The sequence below is a fragment of the Periplaneta americana genome, chromosome 16 (assembly GCF_040183065.1).
Source record: "Periplaneta americana isolate PAMFEO1 chromosome 16, P.americana_PAMFEO1_priV1, whole genome shotgun sequence".
Classification (NCBI taxonomy): Eukaryota; Metazoa; Arthropoda; class Insecta; order Blattodea; family Blattidae; genus Periplaneta; species Periplaneta americana.
In genome coordinates, this window is record NC_091132.1 from 163,702,965 (window position 1) to 163,728,102 (window position 25,138).

Here is a 25,138-nt window from a genome sequence, read left to right on the forward strand (position 1 = left end):
CTCAACCAGGTAACTTGCCCCGACCGGGATTCGAACCCGGGCCACCTGGTTTCGCAGCCAGACGCGCTGACCGTTACTCCACAGGTGTGGACAATTTTCTTAAATATTTATTTTCAATTGGCCCTTAATTAGCTATTGCTCTATCTAGAACAGTCATATAAATATTATTTTTCTAGCAGTAGCCATTACAATGAATATATATATATATATATATATATATATATATATATATATATATATATATACTGAATTAAATAAGATTGTAGAATAATATGAATTTATTGATTTTATACCTAAGTCCAGTCTAAATACTGCTTGTACAATTCATATACACCTACTTAACTTAATTGGAAGTTAGCCAGCTTAAACCTAAATTTAGTCTATACATTCTTTCCATAAACTGTATATTCAAGTTTAATTAATAAAAACTCCGCTAATGTGGTCCTAAATATACCTTGCGTATTCTTTACTTCCTTTTTTGAACAGAGATAATTTTGATATTGTTTTTATTTCCGATTGTAAGAAGTTGTAACATTTTGAGCCAGTATATAATACTGATTTAATGGCATATTTAGTAGAAATTGGTGTTATCAGCTTTGTTATTTTTTTTCTAGTACAATGATTATGAATTTCAGTGTTAAATTGGAATTTCAAATCTAACTGGGTATGATTATTTGCAATTTAATTAATGAAAATTATTAAAGACATTTTTACTAACATTTTAACAGAAGGAATTTTTGTATTAAGGTCCAAGTCTCGATTTGGACTTCCATATTGGATTCTATATAAGATTCTAATACCTCTCCTTTGTAAAACTTCCAATTCTTCAATCAGCCTTATGTTACATGATCCCATTCTGGACTTAAATAGCTAATATAAGAATTTACCACTGCATAATGTTATTTAAATGTTACTTTTGTAATATCACTTTAGTCTGTGCATGACTCCTGCAACAGGAATGATCTTCTTGTTAACTTTTCATCTGGAAATATTATTTTGCACAAAGTCAACTATAAAACATCAATTAGGATTGGTTAAACTTATTTTACACTTGTACTTTTCTGCTGTTTATTTAGTTTACTCATAATGAAAATGTCCGACAGAGAACCTTTTATTTCATATTGAATCATATGAATAAAAATTGATAGATTTATCTTAAAAACAAGTTTTCACAAAGTCTAGACCCGTAAGAAATCATTAGGGGTTGTTTAAACTTCTTTCAACTTGAAATAGACAACTTAGCATAAGGATTTTCAAACATAACTCTAGATACAATACAACTGAACTTTTAATCCATGTTGAACCTTTCGTACACTACTTTTAACACTTGAATATAAATAATTGATTACGTGACGATCTTACTCTTAATGCTAACCACACATACAATAACATAAATACAGACATGGAAATCCTAGACATACAACCCAAAAACCAAAAACTCAACACACTAGAACAATATGAAATACGAGTATACGGAAACACTAAAACACGCCCTCATCAAATTCTCAACACACAAATCAATTTCAGAACACACACACTATTTGACACCACATTTCAACACTTTTCAACAATCGAACGCACTCACACAACAGGTAGCGAAGTTCGAGATGATGCCGAGATCTAAGGCTCTGAGGATGGTGTGAAGAAGCACCGAAACAGCTGTAAGCCGCACATGCTTACACAATTAACAAGAGTAAGATCGCCATTTAATCAATTATTTGAAATTTTAAACTTGTTTCTCCAATTAAAGTTCAACCAAACCTCATAGTCAATGACTTGGCCTTCTTCTTCTTTCTCTTCTTCACTCAAATCACTTTTAGGCTAGTCCATTGCGATTTCGTAGAACTCCATATACTCCATTGGTTTATATGGTAAAAGTGCTCTGATTTCCCTCGATTTTTTAAACTTAATAGGTATGTTTGTTGAAGTATAAACCAGACGTGCTGGAAAACTGGTTGTTAGTCAGAGAGCTGGAACAGTTTGTATATTTGGATCTCTAACCCATCAACGAGATTTCTTGCTACAAAACAGCCTTTAATACTATTGTCATAGATGAAGTGCATTAAAGAACTAATTTGTACTGTTAGTCTTAATGTGTAAAACGGTGTATGGTATAAATGGTTTCAAGCCAAAGGTGACTATCCCTCAAAATTAAAAAAAGAATTATATTATTGTCATAATCACTTACCAAGACAAAGATCTATACTATACAAATTAACAATCAACATCTTTCGCAATCGTAATGTGCTGCACTCTGGGAAATTGGATAGGCACAATATAGGCCTAGTAAGTGCTAATTCCATCAAGTGCTAATTCAATTGTCCATGACCAACCAGAAACATCTAGTGAATCATTTCAAAGGACATGAAAAAAAAATGCATAGTAATTAACATTCATTTGGTTGCTTAGTAAACCTACATCAAGAAGTTAAAAGAGTACTGGTGTATTTATTATAAGAAATAGTTACTATATTTTGGAATTATTATTGCTGAAATAGGAAGGAGAAGCGAAGGAGAGTGAAACAAAACTTAAATTCACTTGTAATAAATAAAGAGAAAACTATGGCTATCACATTTTCTTTAAATAATAAAGGTAATAAACCAATTTCATCTATAATACAAATTAAAATGCATAATTCTGATTGTTCCGATATAAATTGCAATTGTTCAGTTATTAAAGAAGTTAATGAGGTAAAATACTTACGTATAATTATTGATCATCTTTTAAAATACCACCGGCGTGGCTCAGTCGGTTAAGGCGCTTGCCTGCTGGTCTGAATTGCGATCGGGCGCGGGTTCGATCCCCGCTTGGGCTGATTACCTGGTTGGGTTTTTCCGAGGTTTTCCCCAACCGTAATGTGAATGCAAGGTAATCTATGGCGAATCCTCGGCCTCATCTCGCCAAATATCATCTCGCTATCACCAAAGTCATCGACGCTAAATAACCTAGTAGTTGATACAGCGTCGTTAAATAACCAACTAAAATAAAAATAAATCATTTAAAATGGAATAATCATATTCATTATATTTGTAATAAATAACGTAAAACATTATGTTATTTTGTTGTTCTAAGATATATTTTGTGAATTAATTGTTTACGTATAATTTATTTAGCATTATTTCAATCTATATTTATGTATGGTATCATAGGTTGGGGTGGAACTTATAAATCCAAACTTTATCCGTTAATTTTACTACAGAAAAAAGCATTAAAAATTTGTTTAAAAAAGTAGAAAGATGACCCAACTGAATTGTTGCTTAAACACTTCAAAGTTTTCAATATTAAACAAATGTAGTATTTTATTTTATTAAAATATTTTCATAGAAATTTTAATAACTTTGAAAGGTATATCCATAAATATAGAACTAATAACATGAAATCTCTGCGTTTGTGTGAACCAAAATGTAAAACCAATGCTGCTTTTTATCATAGCATGAGTCAAGGTCCCAGGTTATTAAACAAATTTTATCCCAATATTATTTTAACCATGAATCCTCTCCAAATTAATCAAAAATTAAAAAAAAAAAAAATTGTATTGGATTTATAACTTGGGTTTTAACATATTAAATACTTTTTAATCTGAATTCACTTTCAATTTTAATTTTGTTTTTGTTTGTATTGGAATCCCCTCCTGAGCACGAGTCTTACTCATTCAGGAGTGGGCTAATTTATCTTTCTTTGTATTTATTAATTTGTATTCATCTCAGACTTACTAGCAATAAAAATAAATAAATAAATAAAAACGGAAGTTAGAGGCAAGTGAGGAATATGTTAACACTAGAGGAAATCTTGTCTCTGGAAAGTATTTATGGAGTCTTTATTCAATTGTTCACTAAGTTGTAACCAAGACATAACAGCAAATAAGAGGCAGAAAATATTCAATGATTATTACAAACTGGACTGAGATCTTAAATCGGTTTTCATTATGATTCATGTCGAATCTGTTAATAAAAAGAAACAATGTAGTCTACTAAGGCTAATTCTTCAATGCATAATTATACGAGGATCTAGAAGCTGCCAGCATTGGATGATATTGACGATATTGTTATGCAAAACTTTTTTCAAACAAACGTGCCAGATTTCTGATGGTAAAATTGACCTCACCTTCAAAAGAAAGCAGATAAGAGGAGGGCAAAGTGCGGACTGACGTGGTCATCATGAACCCCATAATAAAACAGGTCAAGAGGACAATAAATTTGTATGTGAATGTGATTTCATCAATGAATTTCCATCGTACCATTCACATTATAGTATGAAGGAGAATTCAAACGATTATAGACATTTTCTACATTTTTGAGACACAATTTTCATTTTTGGTATGCCTATATATCTTACCAAACTAATGCAGTTACCAAAACTTTATTTTCCTCGTGTAATTATTTTTTCAACTACTCAATTTAAAAAAGGAGGGGCAAATTTTCAAACTTCTGTTTATCATACAAACTTAATTCAGTCAGTCTAAATCTTTTACACAGCTCCACTGCTGTGGTAGAAAAAGAACTATGCATTAATTTTTTAAATAGTAATCCCAGATTACAGAGAAGAAAATAATTGTGAAATAACCACAATATTTTTTTTATTTATTATGTTTAAAAAACACACAAACACACAGAGTTAACTTCCTGGAGGAGTGAAGACAGGTCTCTAAGTTAGGGAAATCTTATCCACTCATAAACGTTGGGGAACGATTTTGCAGCTCTACACAGAAGGCTTAAGGTTAAAGAATATAAAATGTCTTTGCAACCTAGCATTAAAATCAATGTAAACCATAACATATGCGATAATAACACAAGATACACATAATGAAATTTTCATAAAGTAAATTTATTTTTTCAACCCGTCGACCAACAGCAGGTGTGGTCCTCCAGACACTCTGGGGGTTGTGTGCAAATGTAGTAGCGAACAAAACGTTAAAAAATGGTGTTCACTTAAATCGGCTAAAGCTTCCCAAACTCCAATATGTTCTCTGCATCATAATTCACAGTTAATTCCCGATTTGCCACGAAAATCGTCTATAGCTGCATTTAGATTGGCAACAGGCTATGACTGTTTGGCCAAACACCTGCATAGAATTGGAAAATATCAGTCCCCTAACTGTCTATTGAGCAACTCAAACCAAGCAATGGATTCGGAATACCTCAAAATCTGTGCTTCATTGGCTGACCATGATAATATTTTGAAAAATATTGGAGTGCAAGAGCTCAAATGACTTTATTGTCAAACGCCTGGCATTAGAAAACATTTTTCAACAACTGTATGGAAAAAAAAAAAATACAAACAAAAGACAAATAATGTGACACTCATTTTAGTTTGAAAAAAAAAAAATTATGCCAGATATAATTAAGATCTTCAGTTTGAAAATAACATATCGTTCTGTTTTATGCCATACATGGCTAATATATTCAGTGCTTTAAGAACAAGACTTCTTAATTAAGAAGTTAATATTTCTCTTATTATATATTACATTTGATACTTGTAGGTTCCAAATAAATGTTGTGTGGATACAAAAACCTGCTGTAGATTTAACAATTACTTCTTTCTTTACTCTTCAATATCTCCAAACATCTTCCTTATGGCTTAGTCACCTCTGGCTTGAAACCCTTCAAATATTCATTAATATTTTCGAATCTGTGGCAATAAACACTGAGCTAATAAACTTCCCGTTGCAAAATAGCGAGGAAACACTTTCACATTTACACTCATTAATGAAGGTATACATACAGTGAGGTTGACACACGGTCCTTTGGGCACGACGACTTCGTCTGGGAGAAACCAGTCGTTAATGCTCTATAATATATGTGCAGGTAGCCTCTTGTAGCTAGACTGAGGCACGCTTTGTCAGGAAGAGACTATATGTACTTGTTTTATTTCGTGCGTTCATTATTGTCTATTCTTGATACTGGACCAGAAGCTGCTAAAAATCGCACTTGAGTTGCTCATCAGAGCTTAAAAGTTATTCCTATGCAGATTACAAGAAAGTATAACTGCTATAGAGGCATTGTTCTTAAAGGCATCTGCCTATTATTATCAGGTTGGTTAGTAGGTTATTTTACTACGTTTTATCAACATCTTAGGTTATTTAGCATCTATTATCATTTTAAATAGCTTCCATTAAATAAATACTGAATCAAAAATGCTAAATCCACAAGATACGTACTTATCTCCCTTCCACCGGTTGAGGCTGATTCAGTACCCAAATATGCAGCCACAATGAGGCTGTACGATAACACAAAAATTCTCAACCAACATGTGTATTGCAACCTTACCGAATATCTAGCAAAAATTTACACACACAATAAACATAAATCAACATTGGTCTGAATGTAAATACATATGCCTCTTTAGTTTATCCTTAGACGTGAAACATTTTCCACAAGTATCACATTTTGAACTTCCTTCAGCCGTGTGTAATAATTTATGAAGTTTTAGACTTCCCGAATGTGGATAACTCTTTCCACATTCATCGCACTTAAATGGTCTCTCTCCCGTGTGTAGACGAGAGTGAATTTCCAGGTTACGCAATTCTGAGAAACATTTTCCACATTCCTCGCATTTGAATGGCCTTTCACCTGTATGTATGCGTGCATGTCTCTGTAAAACTCCCTTTCTTGTGAAACTCTTTCCGCATTCTTCGCATTTAAAGGGTCTCTCACCAGTATGTAGGCGAGAATGACTCTTAAGATGACCCGCTTCTAAGAAACATTTTCCACAGACATCGCACTCGAATGGCCTTTCTCCTTCGTGTATGCGTGCATGTCTGTTCAAAGCTGACGAATCTGAAAAACACTTTTCGCACACCTGACATTTGAAATGCTTTTCTCCTGTGTGTATACTTGCATGTCGTTTTAATACTCCCCTCATTGAGAAACATCTTCCACATTCATCGCATTTATAGGGTCTCTCGCCCGTGTGCTGGCGAGAATGACTCTTGAGGTGCCCCAAATCTGAGAAACACTTTTCACAGACATCACATTTGAATGGTTTTTCGCCGGTGTGTAAACGAGAGTGAGTCTTGAGATGACCCGATTCTGAGAAACATTTTCCACAGATATCGCATTTGAATGGTCTTTCACCTGTATGTATGCGCCCATGTCTGTTTAAAGCCGATGATATTGAAAAACATTTCCCACATACCTCGCATTTGAATGGTTTTTCGCCAGTGTGTACACGTACATGCCTAATTAGAACTGAATTCCTTGAAAAAGCCATACCGCATTCATCACATTTAAATGGTCTCTCACCAGTGTGTAAGCGTGAGTGAATCTCGAGCTGACCTGAATCTGAGAAACAATTTCCACAGATATCGCATTGAAATGGCTTTTCTGTCTCGTGTATACGTCCATGTCTGATTAAAACCGACATCTGTGAGAAACACTTTCCACATATCTCGCATTTGAATAACTTCTCGCCTGTATGTACATGGGCATGTCTTTTTAAAACTTCTTTTCTAGAGAAACATTTACCACATTCATTACATTTAAATGGTCTGTCGCCCGAGTGTAGGCGGGAATGAATATAGTAGGCACTGGATTCTAAGAAACCTTTTCCACAAACATCGCACTTGAAAGGCCTTTCGCCGGTATGTATGCGTACATGTTTTTTCAAAACTGCCTTCCTTGAGAAACACTTTCCGCATTCATTACATGTAAATGGTTTCTCGCCCGTGTGTTGTCGGGCGTGTAACTTGAGGTGACCCGAATCTGTGAAACAATTTCCACAGACATTGCACTTGAATGGCTTTTCGCCTGTGTGTACCCGTTTATGTCTGTTTAAACCTGACGATTGTGAGAAACACTTTCCGCACACCTTGCATTTGAATGGCCTTTTGCCTGTGTGCATCCGTACATGTATCTCGAGACGGCTTGATTTTCTGAAAGATTTCCCACATGCATCGCAATGAAATGGCATTTCACCTGTGTTTAGGACAGCATGCTTATGGCTTACGTCACTAATATTTGAACAGTCAAATCGTTGGCCTTCAAAGTGTGCCAATTTGTCTTCTTCACGACCAAAAATGGCGCATTCCCTCGACACATTCTTCTCAACATTATCCACAATGCTGAAATGAATATAAAAACTTATCAGTCTCCACAATAATCTACGTGGTGAGATCTAAATGTAATGCGCACGCACGCACTCACACAGAGTATTATTTTATAATATGTATATAAACAGAAGGAACCGCATTCCAACACCAGACAATAATAACACAAGCCAATAAAGAAAAATTTTCTTAGTACTTTCGTTTTCAGACTTGTTCTTAGGAGCGTTGATTGAGATAATGGCATTGGCTAGACCATATGAATTCTATTTCTTAGAAATTGTTCAATTTATATTATACAATAACAGTACATTATGCAACGAGCCTATAATGGTAGTAATTAAAACGCGAGCACGTTTATGGAACGAGCGCAAGCGAGTTTCACAATTTTCACACGAGCATCTTAATTACCATTATAGGCAAGTTTCATACGACTTTTTATGCTCGACCATATTTCCAACGTGAAATTATTCATAAGTATACATGTTATAGTTATGTAAGTGAGGAGTGGAACTACTGACCTTCTAAATTGTGACATGTGCGCAGACGCGAAAGTATTTTTTCCGAGGAACGAATGTCATCGACCTTGATATAATCTAGAGAATAACATGAAGATTAATCTTGATATAACCTGGAAATTGATTTAGAACTGAAAAACGAGATGAAAAATCACTAATTATTATAGTAACAGAACATAACCTTCTGCGACAGTATTTGATTTCCAGCCTCCGTGACGTTTTTCTAGTTTATCTTTCGATTGCATATCCGAGAATAATCGATATTTGCGATTTTATATTGATTTCCGATTGGTGAAAAACCTGAACTTTAATGAATAGTTGTACTTCAATGAGGTCCATTAAAGGGCTGCCACCAGGTGTATAATAATTACATTTCGTCTTGGTCGAGCATAAAATATATTATAAGTCTGATTTTGATACAATACCCATAATAGTATTGTTCTGAACCGTCGATGTTTTATTGCAAATAAAGTTCTCAGATCTATTTTATACATAAAATTTAAACCAAAATTGTATACATATAAAAGTAGATTTGATAATATTTCATTCCAACGAAACAATAATCTGTATGTTACTAGAAATCACAAGATGGCCAGATAAATGACATGTTTTAATTGTTATACAAGACTTTTCCCTTCTAGCAGTCTTCTGGATCTCTTTCCTGCACCTTGAATTTGTTAAAATATTACAAACTAGTCCTAAGGGTGTCAGGGGGCAAGGTATTGAAATTAAGGAAAAAGGAGCCATGCCAGTATACTCGATGTAAGTTCAAGGACAAAATGATGGAGATATTAGTGGCCCTAACAATACTCGAATCAGATACAAGAATAAATGTATAGGCCTATTAATGAAGTGGGTGATACATTTGAAAATATAGTGCACACTATACTCACCTCTCAGGAAACGCCCCACTCTCCTGTGAAGATACTTGCACTTTCTGTTCCTGCTGAACTCTGCCCAGATCGAAAAGATCTTCCTAGAAAAATTAGTAAATAAAGAAGAGATGACCATCTGAGATTTGTCCAGTAATAATATAAGGATCTTCTACTGATCGTGCTCCAATTCATGTCAGTAAAGGCCAATTCTCAATGAAAATTAAACATAACCGTAACATGAACACAGAAGTTTGCGCCCAGGCTACCAAATGGGATCATTCACAATGATTCACATAAGCATTGACATAAACATTACCGTAAGATGTTAACATGAAAGTTTGCAAACTCCAAACTTTCATGCTTATGTTTACGTGATTTGCAAACAGTACACAATCGTGGAGCGCTGAAGTAAACGAGAGAATATGAGGAAATGGCGTCGTTGTTATGTTTCCATGGTTACCAAGTATGTTTGCTGTTATGTTTATGTTCCCATCGTGAATGATGGTATGACTTCTTGATTTACCGTACGTTTATATTCTTAAGTTAACGCTTACGTTATGTTTAATTTTCATTGTGAATGAGCATTGAGATTACGATATTTATTAATCAAAAAATAATTTAAAAGGGTAAAATTGTATACCTCGAAAATTTGAATTGTATATGGGTATGATAAAAAGGATTGCAATAGATATTGCTACGGCAATTACTCCGTCATCGGTTTTCCTATGTCAGAGATCTAACTTTTCAAACCTAATGAATCCAATCTCATTTTCCAGTAAGGTTGTAATGACTCCTATACAAAATCGAAGTGGTTCCATAAACTGACTTAAATCACATTCTTCTTGTATTATTTAATTCGGGCCATTTGCCTACACTGAAACGCATTGAAATCAGGTTGCAAACTTGGAAATATGATGTGTAATTGGATCGCATTCTGCAGAAAGGAACCAACAAAAAAAAATTATAATAAATTTAATATCTTTATAAATAAATAATTACAAGGATCCATATTTTGAACAAAGATACGTCCTATAACATGCTTTTGGTTAAAGCAATAAGAATATAGTTACATTTATTTGTGAATTCATTACTCTCTTTCAACTTTAAAGTGCAGTTTTCTCATGTAGATTGGTTCTGTTCTGCAAAATGTGGTCTCATTAACCTCCAAAATACGTAATCAAAATTTGCTACCATATCTGATGCAAATGAAGAGTAAACATTTTACTGCCATATTAATACATTTCATTGTATGTATCTTTGCCGAAAGTTTTATTTTCTCAAAATGCAGCCTCTCTAATAGGAACTGTTCTCTTCAGATAAGACTGTTGAAAATAAGGATGTTTACTCCAAACATGCTACTTGGCTTTATTCAGTATAACTATAAAATAATATATAATACTGCGGAATGAAAAGAGTCACATCTCGAAATAGATTGAGGAATGGAAAGTGAAATTTGTCATTATGGAAGCTTGTAAAATATTAAGAAATCAGTTTCGTGAGAGATAAAGAAAATTATGGCAGATCAAAGTCCGTAGTAAATGGTGTTAATGCTGGATTTATAACCGTAAGTCCATAAATAATAAAATATCCTGAATGAGGAATATGTACTATGAATCAAGTTGCGAGGGATAGTAGGTGAGCTGCTCAACAATATGGCGTATTTTCGTGGATTTGTTTGTAAAAAAAATGAACTCAACTCAGTTATAAACTAAGTCGTATTATTATTATTAATATTATTATTATTATTATTATTGTTATTATTATTATTATTCAATACCGGATTATGTACAAAATAAGCAATTGCAATGGTACAGTCATGTAAAAGTATGAGTGAAGAACGATTACCAAAAAAAAGTGTTGGTATGCTTGGCGCCCGAGAGGTTGAAGAGAGGGAGACCTAATACTATATGGATTCATGGAATTAAAACAACAATAAAGGAAAGAAGAGTGGAGGGAGGACACTGGGTTAACAGAGAGGATTTCAGATGTTTAAAATTAATTTTCAAAAGCTAGAATATTGGCCACTAGAAGATGTGTACACATTGTTAAATCAATTTTATCATTATTATTAATATTATTATTATTATTATTATTATTATTATTATTATTATTATTATTATTATTATTTCTAGACGATATCTGAAAAGAATAAGTTCTAAATGCCTTTTATTTGCCGATAACCTGAAAATATTTCACAAAATTAATAGCCTGGCAGACTGTTTAACTTAGCAAAATGATATAAATGCTATTGACCTATGGTCTGCTGATAATGGCATGAAAATTAATGAATCGAAAACTTTTGTCATTTGCTTCTCTAGAAAAACTACTTCGCTTGAATTTAATTAACCCTTCTCCGGGCAACCAGGGTCCGTCGGGCCCTGGCACTACTATTTTTGTGAATAAAATTAAAACTATAATTTCTACCTACTTGAAATTTCATGATTTTGTTAATTTCTGTGTTTTTTATAGTTAGGGAGAAGGAAAATATTGCAGTATTTTGCACAAATGTTCTAGAACACTTTTACTTCTTTAAAGTGTTAACCGGGCATGTAGGGTCTATTGGACCATAGTATATTTTATTGGTTTTCTCACTTCGTAACGAGGTTTCACTCTTTGAAACCATTCAGTGATAATCTGACGGCAATGGAATGTTGGCAAAATTATTTCTGAAGCTCAACAACAATGACATTTTAAAAAATGGACCAATTATGCATTATAATAAATATAAATAAGTCATTGTGAAGTTATATTAGCCATAATATTGTGTAGTTTATAATAGAGTGACAATCTCTCACCTTTACTTTATTTTTATATAGGAGTAATTATTATGGAAAAGCTGAAGAAAGTCAAAGAAACAAAGGTACGGTGTTTAGATGTTACAGTATATTTGAATGCATCTTAGTTATGCTGTTATACTGAAGAGTTGTAATTAGGTCAAATATTCTGACAGACTCAGCGTAAGTACTTGTGTGAAGAATCCATTCAGGATTTGCTTATAGAACCTGACCTAAGAAAAGATAATTCTAGCTACGATCCAGATGATAACGCCGATAATAGCAAATCTGATCATCAGAGTGAAGCATCAGAAGTTAGTAATCATCATTTAGAGCCACCATATGACCCTGAAACCCCTCATGATGAGGATCTAATCTATCAATGAGAAAAGCAGTTATCACCAATGTGATCCACAAGAGGTTAGTGTCGACCGCCTAGAACTAGGATATGGGGGGAAGCATTTGTTCAAACTGCTAATTTCTTTGGTAAAGATGGCACCACGTGGAACTCTCAGCCTTTTCCGACAGGCCGAGCTAGGGCTCACAATATTATCAAAGGGTCAATAAATAAAGTCAGTCTTTCACCTGGGAAATCTATTGATGCCTACAATCTTTATACTGATTCAGTTATTAAGTGACATAGATAAATAATCAAAAGGTTGAGCGGCTATATTTAGAAAGAAATGTTGCACACTCATGGAAGTGTTGTAACGACACTGAATTGCGGCCATTTTTCGGTCTACTAGTAACTGCAGGACACCTCAAAGCATTTTTATGAATCTTTTAGATGTATATGGAATTACTGCATTTGTTGTGTGGATGAGCCTTCATCCTTCGTGGAATCTTGGAAAACAGAAGAATAGGAGGTTGTTCCTTGTAGCTGTTGCTGAAAGTCTCATCCAACCTCAAATTGAAAGAAGACCTAGAGTAGAACTTCAGAAAAAACTGTAATCGCCATTGGTTCTTTCATGCCAAGAGCTAGTAGGCCTCTACATCAACTGCGCCCCAACTACAGGAGAGCACTAAAAGTTGTCATATGTATCAGTATGAAAAAAGTCGCAAACAAAAACAAAGCTGTGACAATTGTGGCCAATCTGTGTGTAATGAGTACAGTGAAGTGACACGTGTGTGTAAAAACTGTAAGAATGATGATGAGTGATGACGTGTGAGTGTGTGAGAGTAATGACGTGTAAGTGTGAGAGTGATGATGTGAGAGTGTGAGTGATAATATGTGAGCACGTGAGAGTGATGACGTGTGAGTGTGTGAGAGTAATGACGTGTGGGAGTGTGTGTGTGTGTGTGTGTGTGTGTGTGTGCGCTAGAAATGAGAAAATTTAAAATTTGTGTAAATGTGTGTGAGTTTTACGACGAAAGTAAAAAAAAATTGTAGATCATACACAAAACATGTTCCTTTTATCGCATGAAAAACCTATAAAAATTGTACCATTTATGTATATTATCATGGCTACATTGGTCACTATAATAATATCATTATTAAATAAGATTAATAATGTGTACAATAAAATGATTTTCTTTTGTCAATGTATTAAAACGGCATGTGGGTCCGACGGACCCTCCATGCCCATCAACGTTACAAAAGTAGGCTGCCCGGAGAAGAGTTAAACTCTTAATAATATCAATATTATAAAGAAAGACTGCATTAGAGACCTTGGAGTTCTAGTTGATATCAAAGTACATTTTCATAAGCATGTCCAATATATTTATAATCATTCCATTAGAATGCTCGGAATTAGGAATTCTATATAACTTATTCTTTTTCTACTCCAGCTACTCTTGTAAATCTAATAAGATCTAAACTTGAATATGCATCTGTTGCCTGGAATTCTATTACTTCTACTGATTTGATTAAATTGGAAATCATTCAAAGAAAATTTATGTCCCTTTGTGCTTTTAGGTTTCTACCCAATTCATTTGTTTTCAATTATGGGCGTATTTGTAAATATTTTAACTTTTAAAGCCTTTATGATAGTCCTAAACTTGACTACTTATTCTTTTGTAAGGCCTTAAAGGGTGATATTGATTGTGAATCCTTCATAAGCAATATCTAACTTCGGGCCCCTTCGAATGGTTTAAGATTTCAAAAAAATGTTTATACCTACCTGTCAAAATATCTCTCTCCAGTTGTCAGATGCATGAAAGCTGCCAATTTACATGTATTAATTCTGATCCGTTTAATGTAGAGTTTGTTGTTTGGTTATTCTCGTATTACGCAAACTCATCAAACTCACATTAATTTCAAGTTCATCCATTTGTGTTGTTTTTGAGCTATTATGTATCATGTATTTTGCAGTTATCTATTCATTTTGTCATCATTATTTATTTGTAGTTGTCTCTAATTTTAATAATTATTTGTATGCACTGTATTTGTAATAAATTCCTTGTTCACTATAAATCTCGTGTTAACTTTTATTTTGTGCTGAACTGTTATTGGCCCCAGGCTGTTATACAGCATAATAAATATTCGTAAATAATTAGATAAATAAATTATTATTGTTGTTATTGTTATTATTCCTATTATTATTATTACTATTATTATTATTATTATTATTATTATTATTATTATTATTATTATTATTCATCCTTGCATGTATTGGGCCTAGTGGCCAGTTACGGTCTCTTGCCAACGCTTGAACAGTCTGCCCAAGGATGGTAATTTAAAATTTGGCGTGGAATTCTAGAACGAAGCATTCTGATGACATGTGGTCTCAGTTTTGTCTGTATTTCTGTAGGTATTCCGTAATCGGTTCAATCTGCAGTTCTTTCATAATGTGAAAATTTTTAATGTGATCCATTCTCGTGTATCCCGCTGTACGACGAATAAATCCCATTTCTGCTGCCGTTAATCGTTGTGAATCAATATTACGAATCGTCAAGCTTCACTACCAAAACAGAGTATAGGTCTGGCCAATGTCTTATAAATTCTGGTGTGCGTGTGTTTTTGTACTAAGGTTGATTTGAATATCTGATTAATTATCCCCACTGCTCTGTTTAATAATTTCCTGATTCAAATCATTTTCTTCTTCATATGAAATTTGGTAACCGAGATAACTAAAATTTTTTACTTGTTCGATGATCTTATTATTGATGCATATTTTGCTACGGACTGGTTCCTTTTCTAAAAAAAGCCATCACTTTAGATTTGTCAGGTGAAATTTCCATATTGCAACTTTCTGCCATTTGATTAAAGTTGTAAACCAAACGTTGTAAATTATCTCCTGAAGTTGCCAGAAACACAATATCAGCAAATAATAAAGTATCTATTTGGGACAAACGACTTATCGATATACTTCCATGTGTTTTCAATCTCCATTCCTTAATAATGTGATTTATATATATATTATAAATAATAGAGGAGATAAACTACAACCCTGTCTCACTCCTTGATTTATTCGTTTACATTCTGAATATTAGTTATTATTATTATTATTATTATTATTATTATTATTATTATTATTATTCTATAAAATTACTTCTTAACACAGAGACGTTTCAAAACTCTTGTGAGTTTTGGATAAACCAGTACAAGAAAGGAAAAATTTTGTAAAGTTACAATAAAATCCTGTCCTTAGACACAAGAACTTTATCCATCCATTCGTGATAATTTTCTGTTAAATAACAGAAATATACATTTACCAATCATTACTCTATTTCAAATCTAAAAATGAATGTCGTTCAAGTTTAGGAAATACTAGAAACAAGAAAACAATTAATATTGGAAATTGTTGGTTTTGACATAATCAAAAATGCACTATACTGATAGCGATCAACTTACATCAACTTCAGATTTTACTATTGAAAAGCTAGCAGGCACTGGAGTGTCTTCAAGTTTTATCTCTGATTTGAGATCATAACTGTGGTCCATACATTCTGTCTTCACGCCCGTTACTTCCAGTTGTGATAAATTCCCTTCCTACAGAACATAAAGAAATTTTACACATAACAATAAATATTATACACAAACTGAAGGATTAGCAATGGGTTCACCTATATTAAGTATGTTAGCTGAAATCTTTATTCACAACATAGAACAAACACACATACTAAACACCGACAAAAAGAAACACGCAGAGAAAATAATGTACTGGCATCGATATGTAGATGACATAATAGTCCTATATAATGGAAACAAAAGACAAATAGAAAACCTACATCAACAACTCAACAAAATACATCCCAAATTAAAGTATACAATAGAAACAGAACATAACCAAGCTATAAACTTCTCAGACATCACCATAAACAAAACAAATAACAGACACGAATTCAAAATATACAGGAAACCCACGAGAACCACAACACAATTAATGAAATCACCCCATACAACATAAACATGCAGTTTTCCGTACAATGACACACAGATTAATTAATATACCAATGAACTATGACAACTACACTGAAGAATTAAACACAATAAAATATATAGCACAAGACAATGAATATAACCCTAACATAATAGACACATTAATAAAAAAGACAAAACAAAAACAGAACAAACCAACACAAACACCGCGTGAGAATAAATACATAACATTAACATATCACAAAATTGCAACTTCATTCAGAAAACTAACATACAAGATAGCATAAAAAACAAATAACACAACACAGAAATATCCAAATAATCACATTAAACATTCAAATAAATATAATTAAACTGGAGTTTACAAACTAAAATGCAAAAGTTTCCCACATTTTTACATAGGACAGACAGGAAGATAATTTCACACAAGATATAATGAACATATTAAAGCTATAACCAAACCCTACATCACATCAAATTATGCAGACCACATTATCAACAATAATCATGACTACAATAATATAGATACAGATATGGAAATTTTACACATCACACCAAAAAGTTCACAGTTAAACATCTTAGAACAATACGAAATATATAAACATACAATAACATACCCACAAGATATACTTAATACACAATTACAGTTCAATACCCACACATTATTCGACGTCATGATACGTCATAACACACAAACAACCAGCCCCCACCATAAGAGCAACATACCCCCACCCCTACAATCGACAAATGCACATCGCAGAATTCAAGATCACCAGTAGTTCAAGAGACACTGACGAAGACGTAACATCACGTCGAAACGGGTCGAAAGGTATATACATTTTTTTTTTAAATTGTAACACTTTTTAATGTGTGACTAGGTAATTTTATGTTTTTAATAAAGAGATCATGAATGATTTTATTTAGTTGTTTAAAACTGACTTCATTTGTAAGTTGTCAATCTCGTTCTGCATGGCCTTTATTGGCTAACACAGGCAAGAAATTAGAGAACAAAATTGAAGGCAAAAAAGAGAACAAAACCTTATGGACATATGCAATGACTGATAATGGGCAAGATGTTCCTTGTGATGTGCAAAATAATCTGATTTATTTTCTACACCGAGAGTGCAAATGTCTTTTCTAGTATGTTATTTGATTAATCATTACTCAGAACAATAACAAATATGTGCTGCTCTGACACTTTTAGACAAAGAAATAAAAAAAAGCCAAGGAGACTTTTCACTTTACCTCCGATGAAGCCTCATTCTCTTCTATTTTGTATGTGTTATCATGTGCTTGCAAGTCCAATGGATCAACCTCAGGTTCCATCTTGATTAAATCCATCATAACTGAAAGAACAGATTATGTAACAGACAGTGATTTATAGAAACAGAGTAGCTGAGAAACTTTTATTACAATTTGATACCATCCAGAGCCTTCTTCAGTTACAAGCCAGAGCATGGATAGGTTTGGCAACCCTGAGTGGAGGCGGGAGATTATAAAATGATATTGATGTAATTGTGCTTTCTCATTGCTTTCGTTGTACGTAACGTGTATTTTTTTTAATATTACTTCATGCACAAAGGTAAGATCAAGATTCAGAGTAGTGATGTAAATTATTAGGAATTCGAAAATAGAGTTTTATTGCAATCAGCTAGACGACGTAAGTAGGCTACTTACATACAAAGACTGCTACTTAAAATAATTATAAAAACATGTTTTAATTCATAGTAGCCTACAAAGATAAATAAATAAATAGATGGATGGATGGACTGGACAGGCGGGCGGGCGGGCAGACAGACAGACAGACAGACAGATAGATAGACAGATAGAGACAGACAGACAGACAGACAGACAGACAGACAGACAGACAGACAGACAGACAGACAGACAGACAGACAGACAGACAGACAGACAGACAGATAGATAGATAGATAGATAGATAGATAGATAGATAGATAGATAGATAGATAGATAGATAGATAGATAGATAGATAAATAAGATATTCCTTGCACCGAAAATAATAAAATTAATAATGCAAGAAAGCTGTAGGTTCCTAAGCAGTATTCTTAAGTTCCATTCAATTAACAAATTTGTGGCTAGCAAATTGACAATGTATTGCGACTTTACGGTATTTCACCTCTGACGTGAAAGTTCTAGATATCATATACATTTTAATTTCATGTGATCTGTAGTGCTTTTCTATAAATGAATCGCACTTTTTAGAAAGGAACTAAGTGAAAATTTGTCATTTTTATTTCTTCTGGTGAAATGATTAATACTTCCAAGACGCAAAGATAAACAAAGGAAGGAACTTAAACAAACCTTTCCCTCTATCTCTAACATCGAGTTGATGTTTATATTACGGCACTGGATACATTGGTATTTATTCATGAAAGTAAGTTCTTTTGCTCTCCTGAAAAATAGAACATTTTGACTTAGTTCCTTTGTAAAAAGTGCGATTCAAATATTTCAGATACCCAGGAAGCTGTTTTAGTTTGAACCTGGCCAGTGACCATAACAATACTGTTATCCTAAAATATTTGTTATAAACTTTTTAAAACCCAATTGTAAATAAATATAACTATAGAAAACAAGCTAAGAATGTAAATAAAATAAAGATGTAAACAGAGGAAACTATTGGCATGTTATAATAAAGTATGAGGATGTAAATACAGTTAGGCCGAATATATGAAGAAACGAAGGAACATACCTTCAACATAATACGTAACAAAACACATCATTATCTAATAAGTGTGTGCCAATTAGCGTGAACTCAGTGAACTTTAAACCCTGTAAATACGAAGCGAAAAGTAACATGTTTATAACTAATTTATTACAAAATAAATAATATTAATAAACAAAAACTTTGAAAACCAACAAAGTAAGTGTATGCAACTACAAATTATAGGTAGTTCTGACGTATAGCAGTCATTCCGAATCTTCCATAAAACTGAAATATTTATGAGATCACAAAACATCTGTTTACAATGAACTTGAAAAACAAGGGCGTAATTTTATTGATATAGCACGCGAGACCTAACATGACTATAAAAATTTAGTTTATACAATATTTAATATTTAGAAGAACTGTCAATCACTTTGTCATCTTTAACCGTAAAAATTGCCAAAGTCTGTTCAACTATGTTATTTTAATTTATTGTCTTGTTTTTATCGCCAACACGCACTTTGTTTATAGTACATCAAGAATTAACGTTTAATACGACCGCGAACATTATTCCATCGTCACACACTTAGGCCTATATTGTAACATTAATTTACATTAAAAATCGGCACTAGCACAAACACGTGTTCTGTATTATAGGCCTCCGCTTGACGTTAATTACAGTGTTGTCGACGTATGGCTCCGGCTTGTAACTGAAAAAGGCTCTGTACGATATAATTCACATGACACTTCCTCGTATTCATCTACTTTTAGAATAGCCCTGCCAAGATCACGGAATTTGCTATCTGCTAGTATTAGCAACTGTCTAAATTAAATTAAATTAAAACACAAACTTATTAGGTACTTGGTCAGTAACTGTCCTGGTGATAATATCACGATACGCACATTTCGTATGGCTTGCATTCACAAATCTGTTGGAAGTAGGTTAGGTTAGTTTAAGTTTTTGTTATGCTTTGCAAATACGGATTTGTGACAGTTCAGGTTAGTTTAGCATGTCTTGCACATACGTTTTCTGGCAGCGAGATTTCAATGACCTTCAAACCAGTCTGAGCGTGAGGTTCTGCTTTCTCTCTGGAGTTGGCACTGACATCACACCAGCTAGCAGTTGACACAGCGAAAATATAACACATACAATTAATACATATAGGTATAGTAATAAAATAAATTGGACCGATCAAATAATAAAACCGTCATTAACTGTAATGTCTAGACTCTGAACTTCCCATAATGAGAATTGAGGCGTTGACCCCAACAACAATTAAAATATGTAATGATTTGATAGCGCTGAAAATGGAAACACAAAACTCCTATGAGAAGTAAAACCATATACCTATATTACATCGCAGTCTAGTATATACATTCACGAAGCTCAATACGTAGTAAATATGCACCAACAGATAATTGCTAACCACTAGGATCGCTAATATCGCCTCATTACAGACAATGCAAAATAGTATCGGCATAGCCTATTGTTCCTAGCAGCCTCACAACTCAAGCTTCGTTACTGTATATACTAGACTATGATTATATTGTATAGAAATATTAAACGTATTTGATACATAATTTTATCATGTATTATATTATTTTATAATATAATTTATTATATATGAAACATATAAATATTATTAGGCCTACAACTACTTTGTCACTGAGAAAAAAGGAAAAGCTGTTTTGAATTTATTTGAAGCAAAGCGTTACTGGATTATGCAATAAGGTAGGCGATGTTTGAATCCTATGTCTCAACTCTATACTCAATCTATCTTAGCGTATGCTCGATTACACTAACCTCTAGTGCTTGAAAGTGGAACTGAACGCCGGCGCACAGAGAAACAAAACAAGAAAATTCGCTCAGTGTGTATTCTTTGTAATCCCTATTCGCTGAGCAGTCCTTTAGCAGGTAGGAAGCCATGTCATGGCACAGAATTGTGGAAGTCCATAAGGGTATGTTGCCAAAAGTTGCGAAAACAAATGTAGCGAATACATACAATCCATGAGTTTGAGCTAGTATCCACAAATCCCTCACAAATTCAATGATTTTCACTTCCAAAATCAGCACACGGACTTCTGGATTTCTAATAGGCTACATACGTCAATGTGGGAATCAGGCTTGCCTACAAGAAACAACTGTGAGAATAGCACAGTACTTTGTCAGTTAACAGGGATGCATAAATTTACTCCATTTGCATTGGATTTTTGCTTCAAGAAATACAGTATATTTTCATTTGTATTTTAAGAATATACGCTAATCAACCATTGTTTAATTCCCATGTAGTGTTCCTTCTTTCAAGGGAAAAATATGCAGCTCTGTAAGTAACACAAATGAACAGTATAGCCACTTGGAAAATGCAACCCTCCCAAATGAATCGAGAGGCGAAATAATGACTAAGTCTGTGCGCTAGTATAGCCTACCTAAGCTGACCATATTTTGACTTCTCTATTGATTTTATTAGGTTATTTTACGACGCTTTATCAACATCTTAGGTTATGAGATGAAGGTGATAATGTCGATGAAATGAGTCCGGGATCCAGCACCGAAAGTTACCCAGCATTTGCTCATATTGGGTTGAGGGAAAACCCCGGAAAAAAAACAATTTTCACGTGTTGGTTTGTCACAAAACTTTACATTTTTTTAACTACTTAAAAATGGACGCTGCGGCCGTTCTAACGCTTCCGCGCAACGCGAATGAAGACAAAGATGGTATATCGTATGTTCTTCTCGAAGAGTGCAGAATATCTCATACTGTGCTTGCTGGTTCTTTTGTCTCATACTGAGAACCATTCAGAAATGTGCATGAATCACAGCAGTTTCATCATGATATCACAGTCTAGTATATACAGTCGCGAAGCTCAATACGTAGTAAATATGCAAACATTAGATAGTTGTTCACCACTAGGATCGCTAACGCAAAATAGTACTGTCACAGACTATTGTTTCTAGCACCTTCATAACTCAAGCTTCGTGACTGTATATAGTAGACTGTGATGATACTTAAATAATCATGTGTAAAAAGTCATTGAAACAAAATCAAAATTTCTGGGGGAAAATTAATTTTCGTGGTCAAAAAGCAGACATTTGCTCCCAAGGGGCAAGAACTAAAAACCGGGGACTGTCCCTGGAAATCAGGGACGTCTGGTCAGCCTATATTTAATATCAGTCAATGCTTCAGCTGATAATAATTAATCCACCTGCAGTCGACTCATATCCGATACATCTATAATCAGTGCTTTAGACTTCTTGATACTACAGTGGTACTATTTCATTGACTATTACACTTTTACTACGTCACATTACTTTTGAGCAATAAAACAGTAAGAAAGGACGTCTTTTAACCAATCATGGCTGCTTATAGCACAATTTTATCGCGCCCTCAGCATTTGTTTCTTTGTTTGCCAACATTTCAAACTGCGCTGGTCTGGACGTAAAAAAAAATACAAACCACTCCAGTCGATGCACAGCAGTTTCAAATTTGACTCGCATTGGCATTCAAGAACAAGAATTAATAAAGATCACTGGTCATACCTATGCATATTCCCTGAAATCCTATTTACAAATAAATGAAGAGCACCATTCGGAAATCCTGAATAAGTTGAGGAATACACCATGTAGGCCTACATCAACGAGTTCCACTTCTTTTACGCACACTTCCAATATAACATCAACTGAACCAGAAACAACTAAAACATTAAAATTTGAAATTGTACATTCAATAATTATTCCTTTTAAAATTATTCCTGTTTATTTTTTATGTCATCGTCGTTAATTAAAACTTTTCTAACACTTGTATATATTATTTAGGTTATGTTATAGCTTCTGCTATATGATATTATGAATAGTCACGTATCAGAGATTGTTTAATACTAAGATTTATTGTATCTGTCAAGTGACGTTGATTACTGGGATCCGGATAATTGAAGTGGAATACAACTGTTTTAATAAAAATGAAACTGAATCAACAAAGCCTTCTTGACCAGTAACCGTCCACAGAGTTCAATGAAGATTCCATAGTTGGCACAACTGATAACAAAACACAATACTGCCATCTACTAGCGTAATATTTATAATTTTGAGACGGTACAAATTTGAAGACAGTTTTGTATTTTCGTAAGTCAATTAAAATTTTATTCTATTGGAGTACTTCGTTACTTCTAATCTTTATACACTTTCTTCTAATCGTGTAATAGTCAATTAAATCCCACTCGAGTTTTGATTTTCTCTAGATAAATCAAAACCTCTAGTGAGATTACTGTTGATAAAAGACTTCCATTGCCGAATATCTAAGGAAGTTAGCAGATCTCTGAACTCGTATTACTTTGACATAAATAAACCGCACAGTACAATGAAACCTAGAGCCGAAGATGACAAATTATGACTCGCGTGGCATGCGTAGTCACCATATCGATTTTCAAAGCATCTTTTATCCCTTTAAAGCATTTTTTTTTTCATATTAGTCAACGAAGTATTGAATGAAGAAAACTTGTCTAAAAAAAGGGACGAATTAAACTTTAATTTTATTTTAATTATAGATCAACAATATAAGATCCAAAATAATTTTGTTACTTTATTAAAATAGTCGTACAAAATTTCGTACGACATAGAGTTCGGTCGTACCTCGTACAATTAGGCCCAATTGTATTAAACTCCCTGCCTAAAGATTAACTTTGATCGAAGATCGAAAAGTAAACCGAGTTCAGACACTTCTTCTATTGTACAAAACTTTTCTGCGATCAAATTACCTTGGTTCAAATGCAATCTAAGTTTACGTGGAAAGGATTTGGCAACATCGCATAAACAGGTGAAATGAGTGATGCGCGGACATTTTGTACAAGTTTGTTCAGTGTTGCCAATTAATGCTTTTTAAATAACAATTTCTTTTAACTTTTATATTGCGTAAATAGGATTTTAGCGGCCTTTTTAGCACCCCACAGTGATAATGAGAAATCTAGGGACTTTACAACTACTTTTGGCGACTTTCCGTACACTCTGTTGGAGATAGTGGTTTGTTTTGTGCATTGTAAATAATGATGGACAATAAAAAGAAGGTTGACTGTTCTCCAAATTGTTATCATGTTATGGTGTTTGATACCGCTAAATATAATAAAGCTTTATAAAACGACAATTTTCATTTAGTAATACAGTTAATTGAAATGTATGAATGTACCTATCATATCCATTAATAGTTAATAATTAATGGTTATAAACGTAATATAATTATAGGTTATGTTATAGCAGCAGCAGCAGCAACGGATATTTTATTTGCACATTATGTCACTCGTATATTTCAAACAGAAAAGAAATAAATGAACTTGGATCATCTAACTTAATCGGAGAAATTTCTTCAGTCAAAGTTGACTTTAGTTTGAGACAAATTAATCTCACATTAGACTTTATACAACATAAAGGGAAAATTTTAGAACACGGATTGCACCTACCAAATTATGTCTTAAAATACTAAAAAGAGCAGATTTGTTTGCGTTTGTCGAATGCGCATCATTATATTTACGAAAAGGCACTTTTCAGTGCCAATAATTTATTTTGTGTGCACAAGATTGGAATTTTGAAGTAAGAGGGAAAGAGTGCAATCCGTGTTCTGGAGTTTATCCAAAATTCCAGTATACGATTCCTCACTGACAATAAATTATGTCTAATAGTACCAAAAAGAACTGATTTGTCTGCGTTTGTCGAATGCGCATCATCATGCTTACGAAAAGGCACTTTTCAGTGCCATTAATTTATTTTGTATGTACAAGGTTGGAATTTTGAAGTAAGAGGGGAAAGGAAGGAATCCGTGTTCCGAAATTTATCCAAAATTTCAACTTACCTCTTCCACAATTGCAAATTTACGAAACAAATATGTAACTACGTAAGTTTATTAATTTCACCGAACATGAAAGCTTTTGTGCCTCTACCTGGACTCAGGAACGAAA

The 25,138-nt window shown here is 33.5% G+C and overlaps 1 protein-coding gene across 2 annotated transcripts; it reads right to left on the reverse strand.

The window, feature by feature from the left end:
- Positions 1 to 3,800: 3,800 nt before the first annotated feature.
- On the reverse strand, positions 3,801 to 25,138 carry LOC138691721 (zinc finger protein 665-like). 2 transcript variants are annotated; one of them, XM_069814019.1, is made up of 6 exons: positions 25,033 to 25,138; positions 20,221 to 20,311; positions 17,775 to 17,875; positions 16,002 to 16,139; positions 9,453 to 9,535; positions 3,801 to 8,059 (listed from the first exon to the last, which is right to left on the reverse strand). In XM_069814019.1, the coding sequence occupies exons 3-6, from the start codon at positions 17,871 to 17,873 to the stop codon at positions 6,307 to 6,309; spliced, it is 2,073 nt and encodes a 690-aa protein (XP_069670120.1). In that variant the 5' UTR covers positions 17,874 to 17,875; positions 20,221 to 20,311; positions 25,033 to 25,138; the 3' UTR covers positions 3,801 to 6,306. The 2 variants fall into 2 exon arrangements, with proteins under 2 accessions (XP_069670120.1, XP_069670119.1); XM_069814018.1 differs by lacking the exon at positions 20,221 to 20,311 and having other exon boundaries at positions 25,033 to 25,126.

What these genes read in the sequence shown, in the direction of transcription:
- LOC138691721 (XM_069814019.1), bottom strand. Translation starts at nt 17,873, where the DNA reads ATGATGGATTTAATCAAGATGGAACCTGAGGTTGATCCATTGGACTTG. An exon ending in AGAATGAGGCTTCATCGGAG is followed by an intron (nt 16,140 to 17,774) that starts GTAAAGTGAAAA and finishes TATGTTCTGTAG; the next exon opens with GAAGGGAATTTATCACAACT. An exon ending in TAGTAAAATCTGAAGTTGAT is followed by an intron (nt 9,536 to 16,001) that starts GTAAGTTGATCG and finishes TAATTTTTCTAG; the next exon opens with GAAGATCTTTTCGATCTGGG.